The 18,884-nt window shown below is 36.5% G+C and overlaps 1 protein-coding gene across 1 annotated transcript; it reads right to left on the reverse strand.

Moving 5' to 3' along the window:
* Positions 1-1,676: 1,676 nt before the first annotated feature.
* On the reverse strand, positions 1,677-17,734 carry LOC139983427 (uncharacterized). The gene is made up of 8 exons (XM_071996975.1): positions 17,366-17,734; positions 15,605-15,656; positions 11,313-11,365; positions 7,695-7,823; positions 6,257-6,456; positions 5,655-5,732; positions 3,495-3,702; positions 1,677-2,733 (listed from the first exon to the last, which is right to left on the reverse strand). The coding sequence occupies exons 1-8, from the start codon at positions 17,550-17,552 to the stop codon at positions 2,675-2,677; spliced, it is 966 nt and encodes a 321-aa protein (XP_071853076.1). The 5' UTR covers positions 17,553-17,734; the 3' UTR covers positions 1,677-2,674.
* Between the last annotated feature and the right edge of the window lie 1,150 nt (positions 17,735-18,884).

Consider the following 18,884-nt stretch of genomic DNA (forward strand, 5'->3'; position numbering starts at 1 on the left):
TTGTTCCCGGCATTAAATTTTACGATGGAATATCCTCCATTTTCTTTCGGGAAGACTCCGGTCCACACATAGAGTGCTTTCAACCAATCATTGACGACAATGACATAGCAACCTTCTATGTCTGACCACATTCAATTCTGATTTGTTATGATTTATTGTATGATTGTACATAACAAGTGAATTTTATTCAAGACATGGAAAGTTGCCGGTCTAGGGACTATAAACAAATTGTTTGAAATTAACATTGAATTATGGATTTTTTCTTTATTTTGTAAATTATCTCTTACTTTTAAACCTGAAGTCTGTAAGTGCTTTTTGAAATTTTACAAACATGTTCTGCTCAAAATGGAAACCGATTCAACTGACAGTCGATTTTTGTTTTATTTGGAAGTATACTTGCTCAGCAGCTCTTAAGTTGTCAGGTTCTGTCACTCGGGTGTGCAGGACCTTACGTTTTCATTCGTACTGCAAACTAAGTGGATCAATAGGAGAAAACTGATTACAGAATGCAATTTCTTTCCAGTCTTCACTGCACATCACATTCGTTTGGCGCTTATTGTATTGTTACTTCTTGTTTTATAATCAAATGATCAACAAATTTCTTACTTTTTTTTTGTACCTTGGGAATAATTTTCTTGACGGAAAAGAAAAGAAAGTCCTGACAAATGATACTGACTGATATCATATTGTCATAATTTAGAATCCAGTTGTTAAAATTTGAGAAGTGAGTAATAACATTGAACAACCATAATGTCAAATCATAGTTTGGGGTTTGGTGATGTTTTATGAAACTCCACGCATCACCATTAGTACAAAGAATCATGCCAATATATACATATAGCAAATTCAATTATAAACTGAAAGCGGCATTTATAAAGTGTCCTTTATAGCGTTCATTGATTTATGAATAGTGAAAATGTGTCAAATTGAATGACATGACCCTATGCATTTGGTCGCATGACTTCCGGTTCTTAACCAATGGAGTCGTCCTTCGACTGACGACTGTTCGTTTGCTATTACGTAAAACGATTAAGAGGAAAATATTGTATCGCCTTCGTAAGCAACATACTATATAGTTCCTACGTTACATGTTAATAGTAACGGTGATGTGGCCGAGTGGATAAAGGCGGTGGCATTTGAAGCAACGAGGCTTAGTAATTGGGAGGTTCCGCGTCCGGCCGTGTCATAGTAAAGTGGGTTTTTCATCATAGAGCAATCTACGCTTTTACCATCTGAAATGACTTTCTAAATCGAAAAGATTCCAACTTTGAGTTAAAATGTTGAATTGGAAGCCACTAGATGTGTAAGTTGTAATCATCATCATCATAATCATCATTATTATTAATAATCAACTCTGTTTCAACGTAGTAATAGTTGGTGAAAATAATATCCATCGTGAAATGAAAACAGAGAGCAAATCTTGCTCATTGGTTCTGTAACTTTTAACGCATTTTGGACAACAACTTTTGACTACCACTGTCTCTGATTTTATTACTAGATGGAGAAAATCTATGAATATGAAACATAATTACAATCCCATTGTGATTATTTTATTATTACTATTATGATAATTATTAATATTATGGGATTTAGTCTTCATATTGAAAAAAATGTTGATGAAAACGTGCAATGTTAATATATGCCGATTAAAATTTAACTCGGTATAAGACGCATGCATGATTGCTTTCGTTTATTTATTTTATATTTTAAAGACCAACGGCACTAAAAAGGGATGGGTAATGGCATGTGAAAGGGATAAAAACAAAACATGACAATGATGATAAGATTATTACAGCTCATATGATTTGTTCAATATAAATATTACAAAGTTTGACTATACTGTTGTGATTGCATGTGATTCACACGTACCGCTTCCGTCTCAATACAATACAATCACGAAGTAACTGATTTGTATCTCGTTCTGTCCGATCGAAGATGGCGTATGATTACTAGACATATTATTATCATTCTTTATTAATATTCATGTTAACTGCATCACATTACTGAAACAAATTACAACCTTAAACATGTTTCAGTATCGAATCTTTTTTTATATTTAAATGTATCGGTTGCATTGATTCATTGGATTGTACGAAGTAAAATAGTTTTCTTTAAGTTGGATATATAAATAAATAGCGGGTAGCAGACGCACAATATTTCCTGTGTCGGTTGCTATGGACAGTCGTCCGCTAAATAGTTAGAAGGAAGATGCCTTATGGTTACTAGGCATATGATCATTCTTTATTTATATTCATGTTAACTGCATCAAAATTAATTTAATAAATTACAACCATAAACATGTTTCAGACTCGAGTCCTTTGTTTCATTTGAATGTAACGGTCGCTTCCATTCATTGGATTGTAAGAAGTAATTCATTTAGTTGGATATATAGACCAATTAGATGGCAGACTCACACTATTTACTATGCCAGTTGCTATGGACAGCCGTCCGCTAAGTAGTTACATTTGGCTATAGACAGCACTTGCATGGATTCCGCGATATTTCTAGAACGGCTTGGGTAATGGCGGACGTACGACGCTCATTGGTTGCACATGCTGAGTCGATGCGCTGACATTGTGTATTCCGAGTCCGCCAACACATCTATCTATAACTTTACAACTCCATCGATATTTTCCACTTCTGCTCAAACGAAGAGAGATCTGAAGTATACTCATCATGATTGCTCGGTGGAAGTTAGACACACGCGTGAAGCATCCCCGCCAGGTTTGTGACCTGCGCGGAAAAAAAACAAAATGTGTGAGAAAGTGAGAGATCACAACGTTACGTCAATCGGCAGCGGTCATAGACAAACAAGAAAACTGCTAAACATTATTTGTCACCGGTGGCGCACGCAAGGGGCGGGCCCCACCATTATCACCAGTCTGGGGAAAAACCTTCACTTTGGGAATTTTCAAGAGTAGCCTACTTATTCGTATAATATTGTGTTTAGACCTAACTATATAGAACTATACTTATTTATATTCTAAATATGCCTCATAATGCACAATTTGACCTCTAAACTTTGATTTCCTGTTGTCCTGTTGGGAGGATCCCACACGCCTCTACCTGGCAGTCGCATTCAACCCCCAACCCCCCACCCGACCTCTACATATGTCTCATTCTTAATATCTTAATCTATCTGCCAGTCCATTAATGTTCATGTCCCTATACCAAAAACGAATGAGAGGGAATTTTGATTTTATTCTTCAGACAAGAACATGAGAATGTTGTTTGCCTTTTCTGATGGTGGTAAAACCTCCGTTCTAAATTAATCGTAAAAATATAGCTATGTCTATGTAGACAATATAACACTGCCCTCTCATTTATCATACCGAAACGTATAATGAAACATTTTACTGCAACAAAAGTCTAACCCGAGTTTAATAACAAACAATAAATCACAACTTCAACAAAGACGATGGTAAAGCAACAAACCAATAACATACCATCATAAGCATAATAAACCTCATATACATAAATGAGTTTGTGATTACCGTGTTTATCATTGGTTAGATCATCGCATATTTGTACATATTGGGCTGACTTTATAAGTTTCTCTAGGGCAGGATTCCACCAATCAGATAACCGCGAATCCTTTCGATGCATGACCGCTGGACCTTCTGTTGCACATACCCTTGATGACGTCAATGGTTGGAGGTGGGACAAGAGGATGGGATGACTGCTACAAAATGCAAGATCAATCTATATAAAAAAGAAGAAAAAGACAACATGAAGGGATATTCAAGCTGGTAATGCTTATCAATGCTACGCGAAGTCATCATGTGATTTTTTTCCACCATTCTGAAGAAAATTTACGTTTGTACATTAAAGACCGTCTGCAGACACTTAATTTGTTTTTATACTAAATTATAGGCCGTTCAAAGCACTGCTACCAGGTTTTTATTTTATATTTCTACGTTGTATTTCTGTTGTTTTGAGAAATGACCATTTCAACAGCAATGGCTCATCAATCAAAGTTGCTAAATTAATCCTCTGATCAAAATCCTCTTTTACTCAGCTGTAAGATCATTTTGTTTGAGTTTCAGTTCGAAGAGAATTAAAACAACAACAACAAAAACAATCGAATAATATTTCAAATTAGACTGAGAAGACAACGTCATTTTCCTATTAGTCTGAAAGGAAAGAAATGATCTTTTAAAGATACTTTTCAATTTAAGGGAATGTCTTAAAACCAGACTACCGATATGAACTCTTCTCGCACCCGAAGCTTCAACCTTATTTTTGTTGTAAGACTACGACGCGTCAACTCTGAATCTTCACCTTGTCCTTGTCAAGAGTCTGGCTTTCTGTGCTCACATTTTATGGTTTACAATACCCGGCTAAAACTCAATTTCTCTGATCTCAGATTACCGGCTCCCTGTAGTGTTCACTGCTTATGAGCGCCCACCTGTTGCCTGGGTAGTTCACTAGATGGGTGAGTATAGATGTTTACGTGTTCGCTTGCAGTACATGATTGCTTACTGTTTTTCTGTGTATATTGCTCTGAGATTGCATGGCTGCTCATTGGTTGAATGAAGTGTTACTGAGCCAAATGATTGCATACTGGTTGCATGTGTTCCCTCTGATGCACTGAGTGTTAAATGGGTTGCATTAGATCCATTGTGTATATATGTTTGTATGGCGTTTCACTATACTACACAAGTGTTCATCGGTTTACAAATCTTCTTTCAGCTGTTGTACGAGTGTTGACTTGTTGCATATATGTCCGTTGCTGTCATCAGTGTTCACTGGTTGAATGAGCCGTCACTGGTTTACATGTAGATCTCACCTTAGTTAGCATCATGTGTAGCATTATGTTCTTCTTGATCGCTTCTCGGACTTTTGGCTAAGATCATGTGTAGTATCTGTTTCCTTTCGAGGGGAATGGTGATGCACACTTGACGATGATCACACAGTTACAGTCCCGATGCAAGGGGACTGGGGTTGAGAGCGGATCAGTCGTTCGGTAGTTTGGTTTTAGTGCCCAGGTTCTTTCCTGGGCGACTTTTTCTTAAAAAGTATCTCACCTGATGCATCAAGTTTTACTGGTTGTGCCTAAGTTACTATCTGGGTTGCGTGCAGCGTTAAGATATTGAAAGTGTATTCAATTGTATATAGTATAGCTTGCGTGTTGATCGCTGGTTGTATGAACGATCAGTGGTTGCTTGATGAATAACTAAATGAGGCTTCACCCCCTGGCATGAGTTCAGCGCGTAGGTGTGTTCTCTGGTTGCATGAGTGTTCATTGAATGAGTGTTCGCTAATGCTTGAGTATTCACTGGTAGATGAGTGTTAATTTGTACGAGTGTTCACTTGTGCTTGGGTGTTCATTGATGCATGAGTGTTCACTGTGTTGCAAGATTGCTACCTGGAGTTATGAGCGTTCACTGGTGCATAAAGATCAATTTTCACACAATTAACACGATTTGTACACCAATGACGTGAACGTTCACCGGATTACAAGAGTGTTCACATGGTTGCTCAAGTGTGAATAACATTTAAGCTGAACAACGTTTACGTATTTTGTATTCACGATAAGCCTGCACGTAACGTATACATCTGATGAACAGTTATGATTATTGATTGAAGGCTGTTTCAATAACATAACTATAAAAAATGATTTCATATTAATTAAATCCAATTAATTAGCTTACCTCGTGCTTCATCATGGCTTGTACTAATTCTTGCATTGAAGGGTAATGTGAAAAGTTAGATAGTTCTGTATCAAACCCCTGTGTAGACGGAAAAGAAGGGTATAGTGAAAAGAAAGAATATTTGTCTATGAAAATAATATAACCCTAACAGCCAAAAATTCCGATCTATTTGCAGACGCCCTAACCTACTCGGACCGACTGGTCTATAGCATTATATATTGTCAATACGTTCCTCGACCGTTATCATAGCATGCTTACCCTGCCTGGTGACGCCTTTGTTGTAATGAAGAAATAAACTTTAATTCTATCCAAACCACAACAATTTGTAAAATTGTCCTATAAAGTCAAATCTCAAAGTGCTGTGTACATAATATACATCATACATTTAAATGCGACAGAATATGCTGCAACAAAAGATGGTGCAACCTGTGGGGTGGGGTTAGAATTTGGGGGAGCGGAAGTGCACCCTATACCGTTCCTTTATCATTCAGGTAAGAATCCAACAGATCGTGTCCAATCAAAAAGCAGCTTTTACGTATACAAGCCATCACGTGACATCCATATAATTCACACTATTAACCAAGTCACCAAACTATACTCACCACGATGTTTGTTTGCTCTAGAAGACAAAACTCGTCGCTATGCCAACCGTCAACGAAACCGATCTTTTGATTTTTCACGTTAATTGGTAATTTTCTTGCTACCGTGTCATTCTTCCTGGCCCATAGCATTTCGGCCGGGCCTTTAAAATACGATTTAGAAAACGAAAATGTCCTGTTTCTCTCTTTTGTCGGAATCATACCTACCAGAAAGGAATATGAGAAGAAAGAAAAAAGATAAAAAAGTAAAGAGAAATCGAAGTTTGAGGCTTGATCGAGAATCACGTAAAGCGAGCCGCTGCGGAATTACAGAGATTTCTGACATTGTGATTCATATGTAGCAAAAGAAAGATATATATGCCCAAGTTTTAAACTTTGTAGTTTATGACTAATGAAAAACATTGACTGGGACATTTTGGATATTGGAAAATGCCTTTTTCTATTTTCTCTTTCCAAGTTTTAAACTTGATAGCTCTTGTTTTGGTAATAGTCACGTAAATTTATTACGGAGCCCACACATATATATGAGAGACTGAACAGAAAATAAGTGCCTACAATATCAACACGCGGAGGTATTCAGAAACATAGTTCGGACACCATGGGGTACAATAATAATGTCATCGGGCCACCATTTTGTACTACTCTAAACTACACTATGAAAGTACGAAATACAAACTATACCTTATTTCATGCTATCATTTCCCTATAGGCCCCCTTAATTCGAGACTGAAATCAAAGTGAGCCTTATAGCCCACATTCAGTAGCGTAACCATCTGGGGTGGGGAAGCCCCATTCCACCCCCACTACTTGTCCCTCAAATGACATTGGTGGGTAAATTATTGCTAACAAATTACAAGGTCAGTTAAATTTAAAGCTCAGTTAACCAGTTCGCGGTTGACATTAATCAGTTATTTGCGTGTGAAGTTTAATATTATCCTATCATTGTGCTTTCTATCATCGCTACGAGCCTCCCCCGCGTCCTCCCCTCCCCTCCCACCCCATCTCCTCCCTTCGCTACACACGCTACTGAACGAGATAATCTGCTGCCATCCGTATTATATCTTGTGTATGTTTATAACGTTATACCATCGTTATATCGACCGTTGTAGCGAATGGCAACTCAGGAAATACACTGTTCAATTTGGGTAAAGAAACATTCATAACAGTACCGTTACTATTGTTACAAGTTTTGGGAATAGGTTATAATGTAAAAGTACCAAAAATTACCGAACTGGTCGCGCGCGACACTTGCCCCTCCTCCACCCCACTCAAACTCTTTGCCCATCAGCCCCTCAGATGAAAATGTCCGGTTACGCCACTACCCACAATTCAATCGTTGTAGAACACCACCGTTCGTAGTGGCGGTTCTTTTGGCGTTCCATAATTTAGAACCCGCTTACAGACGGCAAGAAGTTTTCTCGAAACAGCATGGGATACATACCAGCACAACCGTCGTACCATCCGTTAAAGAGACCTGCTCCACCGCGCGAAGCTTTACCAGTGCTCGAGTCCCAACAGTTAATTTCTTCATCCCATACGATGGCGCAGTCTTTATTCGCAAGCTGGCAAACTTCATGAGAGCACAAACAAAGAAGAGGCAACATATATATATTTTTTTTGTTATACTATGATGCCTTCTCTAAAAGATATACTTCGAATAGTTTTTACCTTTTAAGATCCAGAAGTAAATACAATACATACATGAATAGCTCGGTTAACAGAACTAATGTAAACATAATATGATATTTTGGGTTTTACTAACAGAAACTGATAACGTGGTTCGCTTAAACTAAATACAGTTCACAAACTGGACACATAAACAAAGCTGTCATATTCCTTACGCATAGTTTCACGAAATCAGCGATGATTTTAGAAACTTCTAACAATAATGATTCACAGACGACACAATGCTGATTTCAGACAGTGACACCGCGTAAGGCCAAAAGTTCCTTGAAATTATGTGTAGTGCAGCGGTCAACTATAATTGTATTGTGCAAGTGCGCCAACACTTTTCTCTGCCACCGGATTGAAGTAAGCTGTGTATTATGTAGATAGAAGCTGTCAATTTCTATCGAGATCATTCATCATTGTTAAATTATCATCCACGCGGAAGCTTTATATATTATGCGACAACAAGTTTTCTAAACTTACGGGACATACTATTTTATCAATATTTCGCGTAGCAAAGGCCTAATTAGTGTTACAAACTTTCTCCGCCAGCAAGCGTGGTTGATGGAAAGGTTAGTTAGGCTACATGGGAAATAACAACGCATGGCTGTAAAACTAAGTGGCAGTTACAACAGGTTTTATATTCGCAGTCAGTTCAGAATATACGAGCCTACGGTCGAGTCGCCTTATGTATGATATGTTACATATAATGGTCATGGGCGTCAACAGGTGGGGGACGGGGGGGGGGCATGCCCCCCACTTTCAAAAGTGGAGGGGATATCATATCATTTGTCCCCCCCCCCAATTTTCAGAGCAGTTATTAAAAAAATCACATGCATATGCGCGATTTTCTATCACAATTGCTGAGCTGATTCAAGTAGAATCTAACTTAAGAATCATTATCAATAAATTGCACTGGAAATTAGAACAGTGCTTGGCCCTTTATCCCCCTTCCTCCGATATTCACCCTCCCCGCTTCGTCCGAGACCTCTGATAAAAGTTTGTGCGATGTTTGAACGATGTTTTAGAGTGTTTTGTGGAAGCACCCCTTCTCGCCAGAAATGGAATTCCCCTTGCCCTACACTGTGAATCAGAGAAAAAGGACGTATTTCAACTTGAAAACAAGTCGAAGACCCCACCAGGAAGGTAATATCATATATTTTAGGCCCTACAGACAGTATTCTGCCTGTATGCAGGGTATTATATGATACCAAACTACCGAAAATATTTCGTTTGAGATGGACGCTGTGTAATTCGTTTCCCTTGGTGTCAGAACGGCATCTTTCTACCAGTACTTTCTGTCGAAATTTAGTTTTGTGAGACAAAATTTCTCCTCACAGATCTGGTTCTGATGTAACTAAAAACGACTCAGGAAGGCCGTCTCCTGCGATCTAGGGGGTCTTATGTACCCAAAATTTTCTGGTACGCTACGCGCCAACCAATGGTGGCGCTCCGCTTAGATAGTATAGTGTCCCCCCCCCCCCACTTTCTGAAACCTGCTGACGCCCATGATAATGGTCAACGCTTATCCTAACCAACCTTTCCAATAACAACCTTTCCAACAATATTAAGGCTTTTGCTACGCGAAATATTAATAAAATAGCTTTTCCCATAGGTTTATAACCAAAATGCCATTGCACGTTAATTCCCACCGTCCACTATGCTTCACCATAGAAATATCTTTCTTCCATTATAGGACGTAATATTACAACGCTGCTTTGAATAGAATGACTTTATGCACAAACTTAATTTGCATATGCCGTAGACAAATTAAAACCACTTCTATCCGTCCTGCTTGTATGCCTAGGCCATTGAGTTTTGAGAAATTACCCTTTAAATCAGTCATTGGTCAACTGACTGGACCTTATATTATAATATACAGACCATTGGATCAACTTTCTCAGGTACAATAAAAACGTCAATGGTAAAACACATATCATTGTTATGACCTTTAATAAGATGTTCATAATGTGTTACAAAAATGACACAGAATTTTTATATTTTTTTAAGGAAGAAATATAGAAAAGAAAAGAAAACAATGGATTAACTAACATTAACATTGGTAGATGACGTCATCATCAACTCAGCCTTAAAGGAGCATTCCAAAGATTTAGCATATTTAAAGATGAATATCTTATCATATCTTATCATTATTATCACTAAAATGATTTTTGCTTTCTTTTCTAAAAGTCTGCCTTCAATCATCTTTCTAAGCAGAATATTTTGCAAATGTCCTTCATTATGATCCATTGCTAGGCTATGTGTTCAGTAAGGAGGAGGATTTGAACGGGGGTGGGGTGGGGGTGGGGAAGGGGAGGAATGGGACAAGGGTTTGGAGAAGAAGGAGAGTAGGTTGAAGAGATGGTGGATATCTAAATAGGTATTTTACACCGAAGCCCTCGCGTAATATTTAGGTCCTTCGTTTACCTATACCTTTTTAACGTTCCAATACCGGAACTGCAGAGGAACTGTTTTTTTTTTCTTCAAAAATATCAATACAGAATAACTGCTTGCTGGGGAAACGTACTGAAAAGTTAATACCTCTCCAGGGACTTTTTTTTATTTTTTCATTTTTTTTTTTACGAATTCCCTCTTAAGACACCTGGCGTTGAAAATTACTAGCGTGTCACTTCCAACCGGGAAATGTCTTCCAGTTCGTTTTGTGAAGTTATCTTAATAAAAAAAAAAAAAAAAAAAATCAGAATTGAAAGTGGCATCTTTCATGACCTTTTAGGCTGTAGGAATGTAATGAATCTGTTATACATAGCTTCAGGGTGGAAAGCATTCAAAACGAAGTTTTTCTTTTCAAAATCTTTTCTCGCTGATCGAAAGGTTCAAGCCGCAGAAAACCAACGAGTCGTATTTCATTGTAGCTTAATGATTTGGTTAGCTTACAAGTACGGTGAGTTCAATGGCAAACGTTTTTAAGAATAGTCTTATACCATCAATAATGTGAATGATTGGTTTGTAAAGAAAATAAGAAATAAACTAAGCAGGGGCGGGTTTTGATGCCTTAAAGTGGGGGTGGGGTAGGAGAATGGGTCTAAGAGGAGTGGTGTCGCACCAAAACTCCAAACCCCCCCCCAAAAAAAATCTTATAACGAATCTGTCACTTCCGATATATTGCCACCCCCCCCCCCCCCCCCTTCGTGATCTTTATTTCTAAGTAATTTCACTCTTTCTCTTTTGTTCAAAATTATACTGATAACATAACATTCTCTCATTGTTACTTACTTAATTCTAACTACATGTCTCAGTGCTATGTACATATCACATAGAAGTGTGCCTGCATATGCCATCGATACCTAAAATAAAGAAGGAAACTTTTGCCCAGTTGTCTAGTTATTATACACACTCTTATATAAATCGTGAAACTGGTTATACCACTTACTTGCATTGATGACATCAACGTTATACCCACTGATGGTACCAGTCCTGTTGTCTCTGCAAAATACACATTCATAAACAGTGTAAGATAATTTCAGTAGCGGTGTAAAATATATTTCTTAACTATTTTCCAAAATTCAAAAATACTTACAGGTATACAAATTTTTCGAAAATTTTGATAACCGTATTTTTCCAATGCAATTAGGACATCTCTACAAATCTTTGTACTTGTAGTTTACATAAAGTTAGCTAGATCATGACTATAAAAGAGAGCATTTGACAGACATCCACCCCCACTTCCCCACTTCCACTTACCCTAGGTTCACTTTAACAATATCTTAGTTAGGAGCACCGACAGGAAGTCTTCCTACATCTCCCCAGGAAGATTACCAACAATTTCTATTCACAAGCCATAATAAACATAATAATGTTCCTTCCAGCTTCTAAGTCCCAATTGAACAGTTAAACTTTGACCTCCTGAATAACTCTCTACAACAGAAACCTTACACGTCTCTGTGCATCTAATATCATCCATCCACATGCATGCACATATCTCTACCAAGTCAAGTCACCTTCAGTGTGACGTCATTGGTGATGTCAAGGTGTTGATTCTCAGTAACCGTCTGTCTCTGGTTCTTAGGAGAGAGTGTATAACCAGGGAGTCATTGGTATAACCAGGGAGTTGTTAGAGAACAACTCCCTGGTATAACCGAGAGGTATTAATAAATTCCTGCCTGGCCCATGTTTGGCCCTTACCAAAAGTCTATATAAGGTGTACATGTTATCTCTTACAAGTCAACAGTAGTCGGTGTGGCTGTAGTCCAAAGCAATATGCATAGTTTGTCACATTATATAGGTTTGCAGTAGTTTTTATAGTACAGGTTAATACCACATACAGTAGTTAATAGTTAGTGTAAAAATATAGCTTGCCTATCAGAAGACAAATGTCTAAACAGCTCGTGACGTCACCAACTGATATCGTCCCATCACGCGTCTCTCTGTTCTTTAAACACACCAGCTATGAGACATTAGTGGATAAGCGATAATGTGACAAATTGATGGATGAGCGCTGTGACAATACCATTAACAATATAAAAAACAACATACCATGACACATACCAACATCAACAACATCAACATCAACATACCAAAAACAACATACCATCATCACGAAATTACGTTCAAGGTTTATTATTATTATGATGATCCTATGACTTGTAAGGAGAAAGAAGATCAGTTATGGTAGCAGCTGCGATCCATATTCATCTAAATATATTGAATGAGTCATCGAAACATTTATAACCTTTTATTTTATTTATTAATTTTAGTTTTAGATTTTTATATTGTTCCTTTTTTTGACCTTAGGCTATTCTTTAGTACCATATATGATATATTTGTGGTTTACGTGAAACCACTCTGCGGGTTAAAAAAATTGAGCGAATTTTACTCCTTCAAAAGACTGATAATTCTCGGTTATTCCAAATTGAGCGCTCTATGGAATTAAAAGATAATCAAGCATTCCAAGTGTATTGCGTTGCAATGACAAATCAACAAGTCAATTTTTTTCTTGAATAGCTCTTGGTTGGCTTTGGCACTGATTTCTACAGGCCACCCATTGATTTTTCATTTCCTGACGTAGCTGGAGGGAAGGGCTTCCCTTATTGTAAATAAATCTATGCTATGGTTGGTCTCAAACAACCATAATCAAAGCTAGGACTAATGTAACGGATAAAACGTTCAGGTATAGAAATTTGGATTACATTTGTCCTAACATTTAGCAATGATAGACATCATCATGCGATATGTTTGGAAACCCAAACTAAAGCGGGAGGGGGGGGGGGGGGAGGATTGGGCGGTATATTAAAAATGTGCAAGTCGTTTATTGGTAGGTTACGGCACTTATACATCTAGGAATATTCTGTGTCCATTTCATATCATACAAATTGCTATAATGAACTATTGCAACAGCGTTAAATGTTATAGAACAAAATGAGGTATTCAACACGCAGATTTGGTTACTGAAAGATGGGGAGATGAACTTCTATATACCTAATGTACTAAGAATAGAATAGACCTATAGAATAGACCTATAGAATAGACCTATAGAATAGACCTATAGAATAGACCTATAGAATAGACCTATAGAATAGAACAGACCTATAGAATAGACCTATAGAATAGACCTATAGAATAGACCTATAGAATAGACCTATAGAATAGACCTATAGAATAGACCTATAGAATAGACCTATAGAATAGACCTATAGAATAGACCTATAGAATAGACCTATAGAATAGACCTATAGAATAGAACAGACCTATAGAATAGAATAGACCTATAGAATAGAATAGACCTATAAAATAGAATAGACCTATAGAATAGACCTATAGAATAGACCTATAGAACAGACCTATAGAATAGACCTATAGAACAGACCTATAGAATAGAACAGACCTATAGAATAGAATAGACCTATAGAATAGAATAGACCTATAGAATAGAATAGACCTATAAAATAGAATAGACCTATAGAATAGACCTATAGAATAGACCTATAGAACAGACTTATAGAATAGAACAGACCTATAGAATAGAATAGACCTATAGAATAGAATAGACCTATAGAATAGAATAGACCTATAAAATAGAATAGACCTATAGAATAGAATAGACCTATAGAATAGAATAGACCTATAGAAAAGAATAGACATATAGAATAGAATAAACCTATAGAAAAGAATAGACCTATAGAATAGAATAGACCTATAGAATAGACCTATAGAATATACCTATAAAGTGATCACAGTCATTTTTTCCCTTAAAGGTTGATTTTATCGGCACGAAATATATATATATAAATATTTATATTATTTTGTTTATATCTTGTAAACCTCTCAAAAATACATTATATTTTTATATTTGATTTTTAGAAATGGCTCAATGAAAAGTCTATCGTCCAGACCGTACAAGTCTATTTCTCGGATGGAACACCAACACTTTAATCGGAAAACATAACACCGTGTTAGTCTTGTAGCCATGATAGCATGTTTTTACAGTAAGATTAAAAATAGGACAAGTGGCAAAAGTAGTTGGATGGGCTTGTTATTCGTACAATGAAGTTGATTGATTGATGAAACAATTCCATGGGTTAACATTAACATTTAGGCATGTAATGAGGAGCCGATGACGTCATTATCAATTTTAGGCCTTCCAGGCCTTAAAGGAGCCTTCCGGAGATTTTAACATTTTTTTAAAACTGAATACCTTGAAAACAGGAGAAAACTAGAGAAACAATTTTTATAGAACCTCTCGATTTGTTCATTCTTCTTTAACTTTAACATGTCAAGCCATAAAACGTCTGCGTAAACTTATCGTTTAAATTCACGAGTTGGATATATATATATATATATATATATATATATATATATATATATATATATATATATATATATATATATATATATATGTATATATATATATACATATATATATATATATATATATATATATATATATATATATATATATATATATATATATATATATACCGAAACTACAATATTTACGACTGTTTTCTTTTTGTAACTATTATGTCAAGTAAACAATTTTCACGACGTATGTCTATGATTATACAGAAGTTGAAATGATCATAACAGCTAGATAAGCATTTATTAATAATAAAGTATCAGTATGTTAGACATATACCTTTCATTTGAAACGAGGTCTGTGCTGTGTCACTCGAACCAGTAACCAGGTATTATTATTATTAATAAACCTCCATAACTTGATAAAAAAAAGAAAGCGTTTTGACAATGACAGCCTGCCAGTTGTGAGACATGAACCACTCTGTTGCAAACCACGTCTCAAGTACGAGAGACCCCCCGTCCGAGACTATATGAGACGCACATTGAATTACATGCCAACGCAGTTTGTACGTAATACAGAAATGTGAATTGATCGTACCTGTCTTCATGTACTGTGTACTGCTATGATTCATATAAGGACTGAGTTATTTTGCAGTAAACGTCTGAAAAATAACTTACTTATAACTTTCGAACAGTTTTAAAGGTTGATTCATATTGCAAATGGCATCGTAACGTTGACAAAGGTCTGGTCCCAACAAAACCAGACGCGGATTAAGGGAGTGGGGGTCGGGGGAGGGGTTGGAGGGGATGTTGCGTGGCGTGGTATGTAAACCTCCCCACTTCAACCCAACACAAACAAGTAAATGTATAGCTTTTAAACACAAACTTGGGTATACACCGAATTATAGATCTAATGGCATGCCTACTTACATGTAAGCAATATTGACATCGTGGTAAGCTACAGCAAACGTCCATATCTTGTCTGAGAAGAGGAAAGAAAAAACACAAGAATTTCTTAAAACTATTTATTGTATGAATAACTTATATATATATATATATATATATATATATATATATATATATATATATATATATATATATATATATATACATATATATATACATATATATATAGACATATATATATATATATATATATATATATATATATATATATATATATATATATATATATATATATATATATATACGTGTGTGATACATAATGGTACGCATGGCAACAATTAAATTCAGTAATTTGTAAAAATAAAATAGGGTAAAAATGTATTTTTCACATATGCATGAGGAACGCATTGCGTTAAAACTTGCATTTAATTCCTACATAACTTTTCCTGAATAAGAACATTTCGAGTTAACAGGTGTATGGAATAGGCCATGTCATGTGAACTTGAAACAAACAGGTGTGATATTATAGAGGTACACTTCCAATTTCTCATATTCTTACGACCTTATTTGATGCTGTTCAAACTTTCGTTCAACTCTCTACTTTCAAAATTGGGATCGATCAAAGGTCAAAACAGGTCAAGGTCAAAAGATATGTTATTTTGGTTTTCACTTGTCCTTCAAATTCCTAAAGGACGTGTCGAAGGTTTAAAAGATAGCACTGAGGGTCAGTAGCGTAGGAAGGTACTTTTGAGTGGGGGGGGGGGGCTGAAGACTGATGGCCGGCCTGGGGGAGGGGTCTAAGGGGAGGGGTTTAAGGGGAGGGGTGTCCCCTCCCCTTTGGATTTTGTTTGCATTTCCAGGTGGGAATGATACTTCCGCCCCTCCACATTTTTCACTGGGGGGGGGGGGCTTGCGCCCCCGGTTCCTACGCCCTTGCTGAGGGTAAATATATATAGGCCTACAAACATAAACTTATACTAAACATCGTGGTGAACTTTGAATGAAATTCGTAACATTGCGTTTTCTAGATCTCGATAAACGGAATCATCACAGTTAGTACGATGAGTGAACTTGTAACAAACAGGTGTGATGTCATAGTTGTACAATAACAACAAAATGTTTTTATCCCCCTTTCAGTATGTTGTTTTTAACCTTTATTTAGAAAGAGTTCGAACTTTGCTTCAAGGCGGAATGAAAAGGTTATCAACTGACCCGAAATTCCTGTAACATCTTAATCGGTTCATGCATCGTAATTTATTTGAACATAGATGTATCCCAATAGAAATAAAAATAAATAAAACAAAGTTTGTCGGTTTGCATCTTTAACATCACACCTGTTGGCTTCAAGTTCACTTTTCATACAAAATATGTCAATATTGCTTTTCTCAAAACCCGATAGAAATAGGAGTTGAATGCAAATTATCACTAGGATAAGTACAACATTATCATCTTTCATCAGCTAAAAATAACTGTTCCTTTGAACGGCTCCCTTTAATTGGCACTATGCTGCTATGGTGGCTTTTGTTTATACAATAATATCATAGTAAATGACCTTGGAAGAATTGGATTAGCTAAATTTCTAGATCCGAATATGTAGTTGATTACCATGGACAAGTATAATATATATATAGGTCTTATCATACACACACACACATTACACATTATACATTATACACACATATATATATATATATATATATATATATATATGCATATATATATATATATATATATATATATATATATATATATATAACATATAACATATATGTATAATTTACTTACCTTCCGTCGTACAACTCCTGTGTGTAGCTGCAAGTATAACCAATAAAATAAACAGCATAAAACATAGCAACAATAGCCCTGCAATTAACAACTTTAACGCTGTTGGTATTTGGCCTTTTCTTCTCTCCGGACTCAAAGAAACTGACGATTCGTTAAGGGCATCGCACATAGTTGCTTCTCTCTCCATGTTCACGGGACTCAGTAAAACGTTGTCCGTTGAAAAGTATACGGTACAGATGCTACCGATCAAAACCTACACAGAAAGATGTGGATCTTGTATCTCGGACCGTACATCAACTAAAAACTAAATAAAATTGTTTTCCAGGCATGCTCAGGCCCTGTCGTCCCCGTTTAATGTAACGTCAACCCCCTGTCGTTAACAAAGATGTGATAGAGTATGGAATCGCTTACGTGCCATAAACATCAACATTTCCTCCACCCATCGGCTATTGTACAGAAAATACGTTACGTGTTAAAGAGAATGAACATTCTCTGCATGGTTATTACGGTTATTACAGTAATGTTCATGAAATTTAAACCGCAACGGTATCAGAGTTTTCAATTAATTGTTGACAAATGATATTCTTAATTCCAAAAAAGAGTGAACATTTCAATCTTTGACAGTGCTCTGGAATGACTCTGGAATGGCTCTGAAATATCGTGGAATGACTTCCACTAGTTCCTAAGCCGAATATTCAAGGTTACCAATTAAAAAAAGAAGTATTTTCTGGTGACGAACGATGTCAAAATATATAAATATATATAAATATTTGTTGTGGTATGTGGAAGCGGGTGGGGGTGGGGGGAGCGAGGTGGGATGGGAAGAGGGGGGTAGGCGTATACTGGGAGGGGAAGGTATCCGCTCCCCTTAGAGATTGTTTTTCTATGATTAAAGGTGATTGGTTGAGAATGGTGTGTTATGTTGCAACGTTTACAACTTCACCTTTTTTTTCAAAAGATTATTGGCAAATTTCTTCCAAATTTTCGGCAACCCTGCAAACTTGATTTGTTGACCCTAAAAAAGATTGGCGAGCCCACTTTGAATATCAAGTGTCTTATATTGTCCTCCTCAATGTCACAGGGTGTGGGGGTGGGGTGGGGGAACAGAACAACTTGGAATGTGCCTTCATATAGTATTTAAATATGGCGGCCATTGAAGATAGCTTTTAAACAGACATTCATCATTTGATCTGCACGACGTGTACAATGGTGAACTAAACTAAGGACCCACTCCTCCCACCCCATCGCACGCCTTCCCTTCGTGGAAAATTGATATACAAATATTTAAAGAGAAAGAAACTCCAAAATAAGTCTCAAAAGTGAAATATTTGAAAGAATAAATTACAAGAAGCCGGTTGATAATAGCTGCTTTCGATCAAATGTATACTAAACACATTCGTGTTTTTAGTACACGTTTACTTCCATATCATTTGTAACCAGTGCGAAATAAATTTGGCAGTCTATCAAATTCCTTTTCTTCCCTATATATATATAGTGTGGCATAGATATATATATCAAG

The sequence above is a fragment of the Apostichopus japonicus genome, chromosome 16 (genome assembly GCF_037975245.1).
Source record: "Apostichopus japonicus isolate 1M-3 chromosome 16, ASM3797524v1, whole genome shotgun sequence".
NCBI classification, from domain to species: Eukaryota; Metazoa; Echinodermata; class Holothuroidea; order Aspidochirotida; family Stichopodidae; genus Apostichopus; species Apostichopus japonicus.